The 17,203-nt window shown below is 37.2% G+C and overlaps 2 protein-coding genes across 2 annotated transcripts; both read left to right on the top strand.

The window, feature by feature from the left end:
* The first annotated feature begins 163 nt into the window (after nucleotides 1-163).
* LOC129947823 (mediator of DNA damage checkpoint protein 1) lies at nucleotides 164-5,581 on the top strand. Its single transcript, XM_056058536.1, has 7 exons — nucleotides 164-309; nucleotides 381-491; nucleotides 555-743; nucleotides 928-4,468; nucleotides 4,527-4,796; nucleotides 4,870-5,184; nucleotides 5,244-5,581. The coding sequence occupies exons 1-7, from the start codon at nucleotides 301-303 to the stop codon at nucleotides 5,453-5,455; spliced, it is 4,647 nt and encodes a 1,548-aa protein (XP_055914511.1). The 5' UTR covers nucleotides 164-300; the 3' UTR covers nucleotides 5,456-5,581.
* Nucleotides 5,582-13,847: 8,266 nt separating this feature from the next.
* LOC129946927 (isoleucine--tRNA ligase, cytoplasmic-like) lies at nucleotides 13,848-17,182 on the top strand. The gene has a single exon (XM_056057308.1). It carries the CDS (start codon nucleotides 13,892-13,894, stop codon nucleotides 17,141-17,143), a length of 3,252 nt encoding a protein of 1,083 aa, XP_055913283.1. The 5' UTR covers nucleotides 13,848-13,891; the 3' UTR covers nucleotides 17,144-17,182.
* The last annotated feature ends 21 nt before the right edge of the window (nucleotides 17,183-17,203 follow it).

Raw genomic sequence — 17,203 nt, 5'->3', positions numbered from 1 at the left:
ACTTTCATTCAAAGTCTAGCCGCTGCTTTTTTAATACTACTCAACGAACGCACCTCTCTGGGCTTACATCTAATTTGATTTTCTAAACTCAAATCTAGGTGGCTTATTTATTACGCGCGAAATGTCAAGCATTTCGAACTATTTCAAAAACGGACAACAAAAAGAAAACATCAAAAAACATTCTGGATAAATAAGAAATCGGTTTCGTTTTGTGTCAATTTGTTTTAATTTAAAAAAAAATAACTGTTTTAAATGTGTTGATTTTATTTTCTATTGCTATATTCAAGTTATCCAAAAGAAATGCTCAAAGTAAGTACAAACTATGATCCTTAAAGTAAATTCCTATACGCAAAAAATGACCTACCCTTCCTTCTCAAAAGCTGGGAATACTCAATGTTGAAGGAACAAAATACACTCTAAAAATTGGTCAGGAATATTTAATAGGACGTAAATCAAATGAATTATCCCATGACATTGAAATTGATGATCAGGTAAGAACATTTTCCTAAAGCTCATAGTTGAAAGATTTAAACTATTTTTGGTTTCCTTGGCAGTCTGTGGACATCAAGCATTCGGTTATAGATTTAACACAAAGTGCATCACCTCAACTATTCGATTTTTGTTCAAAACATGGAACGTTTGTTGACGATGTGAAAATTCCAAGATTCAAAAGTTTTCCCTTGGCGAAAACTTTAAAGATTCGATTTGGAAATGTCAATGCGAGCCTGCAGCTGTGGTTCGAGGTAAGTTTAAAGCTTAAATAGGTATCTAATCTATTAGTTTACGACAGGCTGTTAGATTTAAGATGCATCTCGTCTAAGTTCTTAAAGTTCCTAACCACCATTGTCCGATTGAAAAGAGTTTTTTTTTATGAGAGAAAAATGCCATTGTCACGGTATACAACTTTTGCAAATATTTTTATTTCAGGGTGACCGTGACAGTGGCTATCTGGAAGAACGATTGAATTCTCCAATTGCAGACACATCGGAAATTATTTGCAACTCTCCCGAGCATATTTCTTCTTCGGGAAGTCGCTTGAAAAACTCCCTCAAGAACTCTCTAACATCAACCCCAAACCAATCAGCTGCTTCCAGTTTGACGAGTGCGTCAAAGCCTGCCTCTAGCTTCCTGATTCCAACCTGCTTACCACGAACTTCGCTAGGCAGCAACACAAGCGCTCGAAGCAATGATAGTTTTTATATTCCAGAAACTCAACATGCGCCCGAAACCGGCAACAACAGTAGAACAAACAATTCTACTAACATTTCACTGTACAGCAACAGATCCAAGAAAAATAGCACCGCTGGTGATGATGATTTCTTTATTCCTGAGACTCAGGAAGTTGTTAGTTCTGCTATTTCCCTGCCTAACCATGCGAGAGTAGCATTTCCCAGTGATGATGTAAACGAAACACTATCACAGGACGATAGAATGCCATCGAGTCAATTTCGCATTTGTACACAAGATTTCAATGGAAGCGATGAAGAGCTCAGCAATCAATCCAGTGATTTACTAGCAAATATTCCGCTTTCGATAGTTATTCCTACTGTAAAACATGACACTGTTCTGATCGATGACTTTGCAATTAACGATGAAGAAGATATTGAGAATGAAATGTCCGCCTTGCAGTGGTCCAAAAAGACAGCGGAGGAAAACAATGCAGATGGATCTGTAACACCTGATGGATTGTTTGATGTTGTTGGTTCGGTGACTACGGATTTCATTCAAGTCAAGAGAAAAAGAGCAGAAATAGCTCTCTCACAAAGCAGTACACCAGATATCTTTGCGATTCCCGAGGAACCTGAAATTGTGGCAACAACAACAAACAAGCAAGAGAGTAACAAAGACGAAAATCTCAAAGATCCCATAATAATACCAATATCAACAACCAATGACACTGAAAAATTGGATCAGGTCACAAAAGAGAATGACGAAAATGAAATCGATGAATATCCACCAACTCAGTCGTTTTTCAAACCGCATTCTGTTAACACCTCCTTCACAAGGTCCTCTTTGCTGCCGCCACCACCATCTGCAGAAGCGGATAAGATTGCAAAAGAAAATGATCTTCCAAAGGAAATCGACGAATATACACCAACTCAGGCGTTTTTCAAACCGCAATCTGTTAACAACTCCTTCACAACGCCCTCTTTGCCCCCGCCCCTACCAAAAGAAAACGAGCTTCAAGATGAACCTGATGAATATCCACCGACTCAAGCGTTTTTCAAACCAATTACTGCTAACACAACCATCACAAGAACCTCTTTGCCGTCACGGACTTCAACCGAAGATGACTTGGATTCGTTGCCTGATACGCAAGCTTTTGCACCTCCAACTGTCAAATCCATACCGGCTGTGCCTGATAGTCTCCCAAAACATCAAATACCACAAAATCCCAATAACAGTAAGGCAAACTTTTCAAATCATGTGTTTGCTTTGCCCCAAGCTTCACCAAAACCTCGCCCATCACCAAAACCCCAAGCATCACCAATACCTCAAGCATCACCCAAGCCGAACGTGACACCAAACATTCCAACACCACAAAAATCACCCTCTTCTACGGTGCAAATCTGTGAGGACGATCTTCCACCCACTCAGGTCTTTCTCAAGGATGACCATGCTCCACTGCCAATTGCAACCAACGTCTTTTCCTCGACTCTGGTTGATTGTGATATGCCATTTTCTGAGCATAGTTTCAGAACAAAATTCAATAAACTCCTCGATTCCGACGATGATGAAATGGACGAGGTGATCGCTCCAGAATTGGTTAAACAGATGCGTGAATGTCAAAGTAAAATTGCACATCCAGAATTAGTTCCTGAGGAACCTTCGACTCCGGAAAATAACTCAACTAATTCCACAAAACAACAAGAAGAAAAAGAATTAGATACAAATTCTGAAATGACTCCTAAAAATAATAACTTCCGAGTTCCAGTGGCAGCACCGAAAACCAACTATTCCAAAAATCCCGCTGTAAGTATTGATGACTTTTTGCTTACACCTGACTTCTTGCGCAAGGAATTTTCAAAAAATTCACAACTACAAAAGGAAGCCGAAGTAAAATGGCGGAATATGGTTTTGGAAAAACGTAACAAAGAACTTTTTGGGGATGAGAACGGTCAAACGATTGACGAGGCTTCTGATTCCGATGATAGTGAGGATTCATTTAGTGACTTGTTGCCAAAAAGGAGAGAAACCAGATCTAAATCTGTGAGCAAACCTGCAAAGGAAAAGCCGGTGGTTGAGGAAGAAGTGGTTTGTGCGAGAGTAACTCGACGTAAATCGACATACGTCACGATGAATGCAAAAGAAGAAGCCGACAAAAAAGAATCTAAGAGAAGAGCTCGACGAACAATTAATAAAATTCCAGATGTTGAAGAAAAACGAAAACGCTCAGACAATGAAAAATTGAGCAAAAATGAAAAGGTCTCCTCTAAACAGGAAAAGTCCAAAAAGAAAGATAAAGAAAGTGAAACTGAAAAGAACAAAAACATCGAAAGCAGTTACAACACAAAGAAAAGTTCTAAAAGTACGAAAGATGCTAAGCTTTCGATCGATCCGATTCTCGTTGAAAATTCAAATCTTTTAAAGAATTCCTCCATCGTAAAGCCGGACTTGGCAAAAGACTCTAGTGTCGTCAAAGAAAATTCAAGTCTTTCCAAGAATTCAAGTCTTACAAAAGATTCAAGTCTTGCGAGGAATTCCTCTAGCGTGAAGCCGGACCTGGCAAAGAACTCGAGTATTGCCAGAGAGAATTCTAGTCTCTCCAAGAATTCCAGTCTTGACAAATATTCTTTCTCCGCGAAGCCTCAACTGTCAAAAGACTCAAGTTTCGTCAAAGAAAATTCAAGTCTTTCCAGAAATTCAAGTCTTTCCAGAAATTCAAGTCTTGTCAAGGATTCCGCTATAGTGACTCCCCAACAGATAAAAGAGTCGAGGGTCGTCATAGAAAAATCTTGTCTTTCAAGGACTTCCAGTCTTGTTAAGGATTCTTCTAGTTTAAAGTCCGATTTGCCAAAAGCATCGAGTTCAAATAGAAAAACAAGTTCTGGTGAAATTAAAAAAACCCGTTCAACCTCCAAAGAATCTCTCTCATCTCGTACATCCTCCATTAACTCATCGAAAGACCCCAAAGAACTTATAGGTGAAAATTCAAAAGAAACGGTTAGTGGAAGAACAAGAACACGCCGAAAAGTTCAAGAGTCAAAGCCAGAAAAATCAGAAGAACCAGAAGACAAATCAACCAGATCGAGGGCTACCAAAAGAAATGCTGAAGCTTCTAAATCCTCAAGTAAAGCTTCGAAAATCAATAAATTAGAGGCTCTTGATGTTGTTAGCAAACCGAATAGTGACAAACCAACACCGCGAAAAAGCCGACTCAGAAGTGCTTCCCAAACAAAAGTTAACGACAAGAAAGTCACCTTGAATAAAAATCTGGAGAAAATCAAAGAAGATGATAAAAAAGATGGTAGTCCTTGGATACATTTTAAAAAGTTGAGAATTATTATATTTTTATTTATTTCCAGAACCAGCCAAAAATGCATCACTTATCACAAATAAAAAATGCGAAGAACTTATCGATTTAACAGATTCCGATGCCGAGGGAATGTCTGCTTTTAAGAAAAAAAATACCGAAAAGAGGAAATCCCAGCAGGATTACTTGCCATATAGCATCTCTCAGAGCTCAGCCGAAAGTAATGATTCAGATAGAACACTTCGTCGAAAGAGGAAGCTAAGAATTGCCATGACATCTTGTTCGCCAGCAACTAGAGATGCCGTAGTTCAATATACAGGACGTAATAATATTTTTGTTTCTAACGAGTTGTTTTTTTTTTATACTAAGATATATATTGTAATTTTTATTTGAAGGAATTTGGGAGTACACTGAAGACCCCAAAGATTGTGATGTATTAATTTTAGAGGCAGGCAACCGGACATATAAACTTCTAGTTGCCATAGCTCGGGGTGTACCCGTTGTCAAAGTTGATTGGTTCAAAGAAGTCATCCTGATGAAATCCACAGAAGTATCATTCGACAAATACATATTCGATGATGAAAAGTTTCAAAAGCGTCATACATTTTCGATGCGCAATTCTCTTCAAATGGCTAAAAATTCATCGTTGTTTGGGGGCATGAATTTTATGATGACACCAAATATAACACCGAAACCAGATGAAATGAAAGGTAGGGCTTAATTTATACAAAAACAAAAGATTTATTAAAAATCAATCTGCTTTTTCTAGATATAATAGTTTGTGCTGGAGGAACAGTTCTAGCAAGCATTCCCACATCTCAAGATGATCGTAAATTTTATTTGGTATCAGAAAATTCTGATAATCAATTATGGTATCGCTATCGACGTGCAAGTAAAGACGTTAAAATAGTAACGGCAAATAGTTTGATGGCTTCTGTGATGCAGCAGTCATTGGAACCTCTTATGAAAAGCATACATTGAAATTACTGTTTCGTCTTAAAAAATTTGTTATCGTGTATGTTTTGTATTATTTATTATAATCATTATGTTTATCTGTTTTTATAAGGATTTTTTTATTTGTTAAAAAATTAAAAATTACTCAAAAGTACAAAAAATATTGAATTTTATATGAGTTTTGATAAGTTTAAAGTTGAAGTTGTTTACCTAGAAACTTCCAATTACAAAAAATTAAATTGGAATTTGTGCTTTGAAACTATAAAGAAAGTTCGCTATGGTTAAGCACAAAAGAAGGTCTGTTGTAGGAGGGTTTTTCAAATCCAGATTTGGTTCTATACACGAAATCCCAACAACTTGAGATACCGTTACAAAATTTTTAAAACAAACTCAATTGCTGCGTTCAATCTCGTGTGGATAGGGTATTTTGGATAGGTGTCCTACCGCCATCCGCTTTATGACCGAAATTGACTGAAAAAATCAATTTTTGTACAAATCTGGACCCATTTTTTATCGAATTCCATGATTAAAATCTCTAGTTCGAATTTTTGTACGAATAGAATACATGTCATAAAGTTCATATACGTGTCAAGTATAAAATTAAAAAAGTCTGTCCCTACCGCACGTTGTTCATGCAGAACTTTTAGCATTCAAGGAAATATTCTCTTGGCTCAAGGAAACCACGATATCGACAACGAACTGCTTTATGCATTATTTAAACCAGTAAAGCACCCATAAAAGCATTTGTCTCTATCTCAAACCAATAGGCAGGTTCAGACGTCATAAGGAACTTTAAAGTTGGTTAAGGCCCTTATTACTAGAAGAGAATCGAACGTTCGACTGTTAGGGAACGTTTTTGAAATCACTCATTTTGTGAATACCATTTTAATTTTCACTTTACCTACGAGTACCGTTTGGCAATATGAGAAAGCCAACTGGGACGGTCTCAATGAATTCTTCAGGAACTTTAACTGGTCACTATGCTTCCTCGATAGTTACTTGGATCCCAGTGCAGATATGATTACAAACTTAATTGTTTGCGGAATGAGAAATTTTATAACGAATAGGGTAAAATCTATCAAACCCAAATAAAACTCATGGTTTGATTCGAGCTGTAAAAAGGTTATTAATATCAAAAATGTAAGTTTCCGGAATTACTAAGCCAACCCAACTGAGGAAAACCGGAATAAGTTCAAACAAGCTAGAAAGACCTGTAACGGACATATACGACGCATTAAATTTTTGCATGACCAGAAATTACGGCAAAAAATACTACAATGTCCCAATGGTAGTAAAAATTTCTGGTCATTTGTAAAAAATGTGCGTAACACTACGTCTTCGTCGGTTCCGACGCTTGTTTCCAATGACACTCCCTATGTAAGCTCGATTGATAAAGCCAATTTGCTTGCAGCACAGTTTGATGTTAATTCGATGCTGCTAGTGAGTGACATGACTCCGCCTGTACTTGAAAGCGTTAACGATTCTATGGGACGAATCTTCTTTCGCACTCGTTCAGTTACTAGAGTACTTAAAAATCTTGACATTCACAAATCCGCTGGCCCGGATAGTATCCCCGCTATTGTTCTGAAGAGGTGTTTTTCAACGCTGGCAAAACCATTGCGTAAGCTTTCTATCTGTCCTATTCTACAGGTCTCTTTCCGAGTGGATGGAAAACTGCATTTGTCCAGCCTGTCCCTAAAAAAGGCGAATCCTCCTCACCATCCAACTATCGTCCAATTGCACTTACATCCCTTCTTTCCAAGGTCATGGAAACGCTGATCAATTTTCAGCTTAAGAAATATCTTGAAGAACGAAAGCTTCTTAATGACCGGCAGTATGGCTTTCGTTGCAATAGGTCCACTGGTGATCTCATGGTTCATCTCACCGAACAGTGGAACAAATCTTTACATCGTTTTGAACAAAGTAAGATTATTGCACTTGATATTTCAAAAGCATCTGATAGAGTTTGTCATCAAGCTCTCTTATCAAAAATGCGTGCATTTGGTATTGATGAATCCCTTCTTCGTTGGGTTAGAAATTACCTTTTGGACCGTTCAATTCAAGTAGTATTGGAAGGGTTCAAATCTGATATTCACAAAATAGACGACGCTCTTCCTCATTTTTATAAATGATCTTTTGTCTGAAACTTCTAACCCACTAAATTGTTTCGCGGATGACAGTACCCTGAGCTTTTCATATTCGTTTTTAGATTCTCATCCTTGTTCTTCGGATGTGGACTACCAACGGCAGCGTTTGATGAGCTCATTAAATTCAGATCTTGACAGCATTGCTCAATGGGGAATCAAAAACCGTGTAGAATTTAATGCTTCGAAAACTCAATGCTGTCTACTGTCGCAAAAGCGTAACCCTCCCCCAATGCCACTATCCATGAGTGGTACTTGCATCGAGGAGACTGAACAGCTATCAGTCCTAGGTATATACCAACAAGTGGTATACAAACCACTTGTTGTGGAGTGATCACATATTTAACATCGCCAAAAATGGTGCTAAGTGTTTAGTTTTTTCTCCGACGATGCAAGAAGTTTTTTACCCCTTCTGATCTGTCTATAATTTATAAAGCCTATATTCGTCCAAAACTTGAGTACAATTCCCATATTTGGCCAGGTGATCCTATAACCCACTTCAGTCTCTTGGAAAGAATTCAAAAGAGAGCTCTAAAAATGATAGGAGACCATTGTCTAACTGAAACTTTTGCATCTCTTGAGCACCGTCGTAAGGTTTCATATCTCTTATTATTCTATCGCTACTTCCATAAGCAATGCTCTAATGAAATAGCCAGTTGCATTCCTCCCCTCAAACAATTCAACCGTAATACTCTTTCTTTTAGGAATGCCCATCAGTTTACCCTTGAGCCCAATTTCGGTGGTACTGTTAAGTTCAGAAATTCTTTTTTTAGTCGCACTACACGAATGTGGAATGCTTTACCAGACTCAATATTTCCCACTCATTACAATGTGCAGGCATTCCAAACCAATGTGCATCGGTATCTCCTTTCAAATCCTATCCTCCCTTCCTAATTACTCGCACTGTGTATAATCATTCATATCCCCTTGAGTGCGCGTACAATAAAAAAAAAAGCCAACTTTTCTGGAATTTTGTTGATGTTAACCCATTTGAACATCGAAATTAATCCATCTTAATTTTGATCTATATTAGATTTCTCAAACGTTCGCTTTAAGTCGAACGTTCGATTCGCTTCTCGTAATTAGGGGCTAAGGCCGTGTGTGAATTGCGTTAAAATGTGTGTTAAAATTTAACCAGCGCTAAAATTTGACACTAATGAGGTGAATAAAATGGGTTAAAATTTATTGAACTGTGGAGCAGGTTACAGTGTGTTAAAATTTGACGTTTCTATTGATAGAGAAATTTGATCTTGCTTTTGCAATTTTGCATTCAAAACAAACGGAAATGGAGCAAGAAAAAAAACGAAGGCAGGCTGGAAAACCATACAATAAATGTAAGTTTGAAATGAATTAATTTATTTACCTATAAATTCAATGCTTTTGTTTTCTAGGGTCTCACAAAGAAAAAATAAATCTTATTCAAACTAGGATAAGTTTGGATGATATGTTTACATCTAAAAATGCAATCATTAATGATGGATGGAGGTTTGTAAATCAGTAACAAATTTCTGTTAAATAACGGTTGTTTTTTTTCAATTCAAGGTGTATAGCGGAGCGCTTTGGAGACCCCACAAAGGATTTTAAGGCATGCAGGCAGCTATGGAAAAATATGTCACAAAAATACAAGGTATATTGTTGTGAATGTTTTGCCATACCTTGTTTTCTTCCAGGACAAAGTATCCTGATATGAGTGCCATCTATAGCTCCTATCACATTTTGAAATATATTAGGTTTGAAATGTCTGCAAAATCTATAGCCAATGTCCCCATAGTTATTAGGTTGAACATGTTTAATGAGACTGAACGATCAAATGAAACTGACCGTCAACCCGGGATCTCTATATGTGTTCTTTTCTATACAAAAGATAGATTAGATCCTGATTGATGCGTTAACTAATTAACGGTAGCGAAATATGCGAAATTGACAAGTCTCTATAGCGAGCGACGTTTAAAAGAAAAAGGCAGTGATTTCCCAGTAGGGTTTAATACAAGAAGAAGCTTTTATTTCATTTATAAGCTTCTATTTATACACACATTTTTCTAGTAGTTCAAGAGAGAAGTTACGTTAAATTTAAAAATACAATTTTTAGGGCGAATTCAAATGTAAAAATTATGGCGTTTGGTATAATTTAGGCGCTTAATTTGAATGAAAATAAAAGCAAGTTTATAGTAATTGAATGGTTTAAGTACAAATACAAATTAAGATAGTTATTAATAGTAAATATTTTTTGATGATTTGATTGGCTCCAACAGAGACGAAGCATGGATCCGCAAAAGAAATTAAGCATTTTGTGCGTAATGCTCTTCACTGTATATCTCATTCCAATAAAACCACCAGCAAGTCGATAGCTGCAACCAGATGCCATCCGGTAAAGGAATACAACGAGTTCATACTCATTTGTCCAACCACTCCGTTTCCCTGGCATGAGGCCCACAATCGTTCTAAAAGTGGAACTTTTCAACCGCAAATGTTCACGACATTTAATCTCATCGTTGTTGAGAATTGCATCGATGTCTTCTGAAAACACTCGAAGTCTTCCATAGCTTATACGGGTAATCTACCGATAGGATTTATAATTGGACAACTTTTAACTTGAACGTCAACTAATAACTTACCCCACGGTCTCTTCTCTGTTTACTTGAATTTCTTCTTATAATGCTTTGATATTTTAAAAGATATAAAAGAATCACAGCAAAATACTTTAAATACTTTAATACAATTCACACAGCAAATGGCTAAATTTGATCCCACCTCAAAGAAGACGTCAAATTTTAATTGTGGTAGAAGTTTTAACGCAAATTTTAACGCCATTCACACACGGCCTAAGTTTCTAGTATTTAGTTCATGTAGCAACCAAGGTAGGGAGGAAAGAGGAAATTTACTCGCGCGTCTGTCAACATCTTGACGCTGGATAGATTTTTTTTGTATCTCCATAAGGTTCAAGATCCCACGGCAGAGCTAGTCTAAGGGAATAATTCCAGTCAACCGAACCAAGGTAAAATAGGAGGTCACAGCTCCACAAGAGTAAAATCCAATCCAACTTCTCTTCCGCAATTTAGTGTTTTGTTTGACTGGGCATATTATGTCTTGCCATGAGCAACCTCAAATGTCACATTTGGTACTTGAAACGGTTAATCTGTTGTTTACTTTTTTGTTGATTTAACTTTAGTGTCGGTAGTTGTTGTTTTTTACAAAATGAAATATTATATAAGAAAATATACAATTAAATACATTTCCATTTTCTTTAATTCATTTTACTTAATGTAAAAAATATGTAAGTATGACCGCACTCGACGTCCATTTAAACGAATTGAAATGTTAATTTCAAAAAGACTGTGGAAAATGGACGCTCACCACAACATACAACACAAACGTCAAATTTGATGACAAGATTTTGATCCGCTCGAAAAATCCAAACTGCGATGACCGGATCATGGACTGGATGTTAGATTGTTTTTCTCTATTGGATTATCTGATGACAGGCCGATAGTTCTTACCATGACAAATAACTTATTGCTATCATAAAGCTTATAATTAACTTAAAATAAAACTTACCTACCATCCCATAGTAAAAAATGCTTGTTTTTAACTGTTCTATACAAATCCGTCATTAAACTTTGTCGCCTGAGTTATCTTACTCTTCCCAAAAATGAAATAGCTAATGTCTCCGTAGCCACTAGGTGCCTCCCCTTAAGAATTTCTCATCACTAAGTGGTGAATTGACTTTAGCAGTGGTGAATCGACTTTAGCAGTCGTGAATTGAGTTAGCATTGGGGAATTAATATTAGAATTAAGGGTGTGTGAAAATTGACGTTTCAGCTTATAGGGAAACCAGAATGACTTTGCTTGTGATGTCAAAACAAATTTGCATTTTAACAGAAAAAACAGATGGCGTTTGAAAAGTAATTATAATTTTTAACGCCAAACGTATAAGAGGCAAGCATAGCTTGAGAGGTGGAATCACTTTTAGGTGAGGCGCGGGGGGGGGGGGGGTGTTGTATGAGACTTTGACGTTAGGCAAAATGGACTTACAGTTGTGTTCATAAAAATAGCAGTGCTCTGCAAATAAAACAAAAAGGCCTTTTCAACGTTATAATATATTTCATTAAACTTCTAATAGCAAACTAAAATATTTTATTCATAATAACAGAAAATATGTATTATCGATTTTTTACCATTAGCTTTGTCACAGTAAAAACCGCTTTTTAAATATATGGCTGTTTATAAAAATAGCAGTGCATGACAAAGTACTAGATCTATTACGTCAGAAGTTAGAAAAACTGTAATAAGTTATATGAAAGTATACAAATAATGTTAGTTTACAATTAGTTCTTTGTTGCATAACAATTGTTTTTTACCAAGTCCACTAAAACCTGACACCTCTCGACTGGTATTGAGTTCCGCGAATCACGCACTGCTTCCCACAATTCTTTCGAATTTTTGGGTTTGCTTTATGAACTGCGTTTTTAACATCCCCCACAAATTTGCGATGGGGTTAAGGATTGAACGGGCCACTCCATAACGGATAACTTCTTCTGCGCAAACCATGATTTTGCCTTTTTTGACGTATGCTTTGGGTCATAGTTTTGTTGGTATACCCAAACCAACGGCATTTCCTTTTAAGCATAGGGTAACATAACCCCCTCGAGAATTTTCACATGCTCGGTTACATCCCTTATACCCCCCATGGGATAAATAGGCCCGGCCCCATATCATAATTTTTCCACTGCATTTTAGGGTCTTCTCACATATTCTCGGCGACCCTTGTAACCAAAAAGGACGACACCGCTCCACAGAACATTCCTCCTTTTCTTTTTTGCCCAATCTCCATGTGTTTTAACAAACTCCATGCTCTTTGCCACATGCTTTTTCGTCAAGAATGGTACCTTGCGTGGACTTCAGGCTTGTAGCTTCGTATATAACAGCGCTTCGTATTGTAACAGCGCTAACAGACAGTTGAAGTCCATTTCTTATTTTCCTAGAGCCTATGGAAGGGTTCTGTTTTGCTAACTGAACAATTTTTTTGTCAGTTCTTTCAGTAGCCATCCTTTTTGGGCCTCGCGTTTTCGGTTTATTTTGCCATTTTAAGTCGCATTTTTGCTGAGCAGCCTAGGATGTCTTGAATATTTTGGTAGGTTTTTCCCTCCAAACGCAGTTTTCGAATCTCTTCGGTGCAGTGTTTTGACCATCCCATTGTTTATTTTAAAGCTAATATTTATTAATTTTTTATATGCTTGTATGTAGCAAATACTTAAAAATGTATATAGTAAAATATTTACTTACCGAAAAACAAAAACAATGAATTGTTAACACTTTTTACTTATAAAATCAAAAGCACTGCTATTTTTATGAACACTATATCCAGAGAGTTTGAAATAATGGGTGTTCAGCGGGAAAACTAAGGTATAACTTCAAGCTAAAAGTCTCTAATATGAAAACGAAAGATCGTTAGATGCAAGTAACATGTTTATTTTGTTTTGTAAGAATTTCCATTATTTAACTAATTGACAATCTAATAAAATGTGATCAGCACTGCTATTTTCATGAACACAACTGTACATAAGTCAGATACTGGTCACACAATGAACTAAAGACTAAATTATAACGATATGTAGTAACTGTTCTAAACTCAAGCTGTTAGTATAATAAAGAGACAACAAATGTAACCTTCCTGTTGAACATTGAACACTGTCATCTAAAATTTTGTAGCTGAACACACCCTGGAGGAATGAAATGAACCACCAGAGGGCAGTCGTTTTTGGAGATTATTCAAATTTGGTCGTTGGCTGGAGTAAAATCTTTTATCTTTGATTTATTTTAAAGTATCTTTTCAACAAATTTGTTAACCTAAAACAAAAACCTAAAATTAAATTTTTTGACTTAGACCTTTTTACCTAACGCCAAAGTATTATCGAATAGCAGTCCACATCTAAATCACTTCTTCTTCTCAGTTATGAAATCTTCAACCCTATTTTTGGCGGAACCTGAAGTAGAAAAAAGTAAAACCATTTATTTCAACAAAACTTTTTCCGTCGTTCGCTCCATAATATTTCGGAATTTTATATTCCTTTTGAAACAATGTATTAAAATCCACATTAAAAAGTTTCAAAAGTTAATAAAATAAATATCTAACGGAAATAGATATCCAAACATCCTTTTTGAATTTTGTACTTTCTTTTTGCACTAGATGGAGCCATTGTCATTTAAATATTTGTATTCCATGGAATGCGTAATTTTTAAGTGAAATTTCGTCATTCAATTTGATTTCATTATTCATTCTGTTTTAATCGTTTCACTGTTTTCAAGCTTTCAGTGTTTTATGAAAATGTTTAAAAATCGAGACGATTTAAGTGTTCCAGATTATTTACAATTTCCATCCGCCGAGTCGGAAATTTTAAATTATTGGAGAGAAAATCGTATATTTGAAAAAATCCAACAAGAACGTCGTAAGTCTAATTCCGGTTGTTACTCCTTCTACGATGGACCCCCATTTGCCACGGGATTACCTCATTACGGACACATACTTGCCGGTACCATCAAAGACATAGTTGGTAGGTATGCTACACAAAAGAATTTATTAGTTGAACGTAGATTTGGATGGGACTGTCACGGTTTACCAGTCGAACATGAAATCGACAAGAAACTAAACATCAAAGGTCCCAAAGATGTTGAAGCAATGGGAATTGCAAAGTATAATGAGGAATGTAGACAAATTGTCCAACGATACTCTGGTGAGTGGAGGACGACGGTAGAAATGAGCGGCCGATGGATAGACTTTGACAATGACTACAAGACCATGTATCCATCTTTCATGGAGAGCGTGTGGTGGGTTTTCAAGCAACTCTTCGACAAAGGTTTAGTCTATAAAGGCACCAAAGTGATGCCCTTTTCCACAGCTTGCTGTACCCCTCTTTCGAATTTCGAATCCACGCAGAATTACAAAGATATTATAGACCCAAGTTTGACTATCGCTCTGAATGTTGTCGGCTCTAATGAGAAGCTTCTCATATGGACAACCACGCCATGGACCCTTCCATCGAACCTGGCTGTTTGTGTCAATCCAAAGATTATCTATGTCAAAGTCAAGCCGGTGGCGGTTGAGGCTGATGTAGTTTATATTCTTTCCAGAAATCGTTTATCGTTTGTTTTCAAGGAACCAAGTGATTATATTATTATTGAAGAATTTCCGGGCACTTCATTGAAAGATGTTGCTTATGAACCTCTTTTTGAGTACTTCTCTGAATATCGCAAGAAATCTGGAGCTTTTAGGGTTTTATTGGACGACTACGTCACCGACGATACTGGAACAGGCATTGTTCATCAAGCTCCATACTTTGGAGAGGATGATCATCGGGTTTGTCTAGCCAATGGCATCATATCGAAATCAAGTGATATAGTTTGTCCCATCGATGACTGTGGCCGATTTACCGAAGATGTTTCTGATTTCGTTGGACTCTACATTAAAGATGCTGATTCACTTATCACATCTAAGCTTAAAGAACGCGGGTGCGTAATACAAATTACACAAATCAAGCATAGTTATCCATTTTGCTGGCGTTCGGATACTCCATTGATCTATAAAGCTGTTCCATCGTGGTTCATTCGTGTGGAGAAGCTCACCGATGAACTTTTGTCCAATAACGCCAAAACTCAATGGGTTCCTGAAGTCGTGAAAGAGAAACGCTTTGCTAACTGGTTGCGTAATGCACGTGACTGGGCTGTTAGCCGAAATCGTTACTGGGGCACTCCGATTCCGCTTTGGTCTTCTCCATCTGGCGCTGAGATTCGCTGCATCGGGAGCATTGAAGAACTGCAACGTCTGTCCGGAATTCAGAACATAAATGATCTTCATCGGGAATTCATTGATGACTTAGAGTTGCCCTCCAAGATACCAGGTAATCCACCACTCCGAAGGATTCCCGAAGTATTCGATTGTTGGTTTGAGTCAGGAGCAATGCCCTACGCCCAGCAACATTATCCATTCGAAAACAAGGATGAATTTGAAAAGATCTTCCCTGCTGACTTTATTGCAGAAGGTATTGATCAGACTCGCGGATGGTTCTACACTCTTCTGGTTATTTCGACGGCATTGTTTAAAAAGCAACCGTTCAAGAACGTTATTGTTAATGGATTGGTTCTTGCCGCCGATGGATCAAAGATGTCCAAACGAAAAAAAAACTATCTTGATCCTGAGACAATCATGAAAAAATATGGCGCCGATGCACTACGCCTCTATCTTATCAACTCCAATCTAGTAAAGGGCGGTGATCTCTGTTTCAAGGAAGATGGTGTGAAAAATATTGTTAAGAGTGTTCTATTGCCATGGTACAATGCTTTTCGATTTTGCATCCTTAATGTCGACAAAGATTCCACATACTCACCGATAGTGGATAAAAATAGTCTCAGTAACATCATGGATCGATGGATTCTCTCATACACAGAGTCGTTGGTTGCCTTTTTTGAGACCGAAATGCAAGCCTACAGGCTCTACACTGTCCTCCCAAAACTCATTAAATTCATTGATCAATTAACAAACTGGTATATTAGATTGAATAGATCCCGCATCAAGAACGAGGAAGGCGCACAGAACCGACGAGAATCCTTAAACGTTTTGACTCATGTTCTGGCTAAGTTGTCTATTGTCATGGCACCATTTGCACCATTCTTTTCGGAGTATGTTTATCAGAGACTGGTGTTTTACTTCAACTTCGATGGAGAGAAACAAAACTCAGTTCATAGTGTCCTCATTCCTAGGATCAACCAAGAATTCATCCAGCCTTTGGAGGAGCTGAGCGTTTCACGAATGCAAACAATTATCGATCTCGGAAGGGTCCTACGAGAGCGTAATGTTATTCCACTCAAATATCCAGTAGCCGAATTGGTTGTGGTCCATCTAAATGAGGATTTCCTGAGTGACCTGCAGAACACGAAAGAAATCATCCTTAAAGAGTTGAACGTCCGCAAGATAAGGTTCTCCACCAATCGCAAGGAATTTGGGGCAACGTTTAGAGCCGAACCGAATTATCAAAAACTCGGGCAACGGTATAAAAACGAATTTAAGAACATTATAAAGCAAATCAAGCAATTGACCGACGAGCAAGTTGAACAGGGTCTGAAGACGAAGGAATTCCAATTAAATGGGCAGAAGATTTCCTTGGAGGAAATTCAAATCTCATTTGCTTTTGAAAAAACCAAAGAAGGAAATTTGACATCTATCAGTCAGAATGATGTTCTCATCCTTATGGATTTCAACAAAAGCGAAGAGTTGTTTGAAGAAGGTACAGCACGAGAGATTATCAATCGTATACAAAAGTTGAAGAAGAAGGCGGCATTGCAGCCGAGTGATAAAGTTCTGGTTGCTTATGAGACACAAGAAGAAAGTCTGCTGAAAATCATTCTAAAGTACAATGATTTTATCTTTCAACCAACGCAATCGAAGTTGATACATTTGAACGAGGTCCCTGTGTCAACCAAAGGACAAAACGGTCTCGAAAACAATGGGAAAATTATTGAGGCCGATGTAGATATTAAGGGGTTATTTATGCGATTGCATTTGTATTATGAAAAATAAATAAAAATAATTGATTGCATTTAATTGAAAATATTTAAACTAGATTTTTTATTTCTCATT

This window comes from Eupeodes corollae, chromosome 2 (assembly GCF_945859685.1).
Source record: "Eupeodes corollae chromosome 2, idEupCoro1.1, whole genome shotgun sequence".
NCBI lineage: Eukaryota > Metazoa > Arthropoda > Insecta > Diptera > Syrphidae > Eupeodes > Eupeodes corollae.
Note: the sequence above shows the minus strand (reverse complement) of the source record. Positions and strands in the feature narration are given on the sequence as shown.

What these genes read in the sequence shown, in the direction of transcription:
- LOC129946927 (XM_056057308.1), top strand. Translation starts at nt 13,892, where the DNA reads ATGAAAATGTTTAAAAATCGAGACGATTTAAGTGTTCCAGATTATTTA.
- LOC129947823 (XM_056058536.1), top strand. An exon ending in CGTAGTTCAATATACAGGAC is followed by an intron (nt 4,797 to 4,869) that starts GTAATAATATTT and finishes TTTTATTTGAAG; the next exon opens with GAATTTGGGAGTACACTGAA. An exon ending in GAAACCAGATGAAATGAAAG is followed by an intron (nt 5,185 to 5,243) that starts GTAGGGCTTAAT and finishes TGCTTTTTCTAG; the next exon opens with ATATAATAGTTTGTGCTGGA.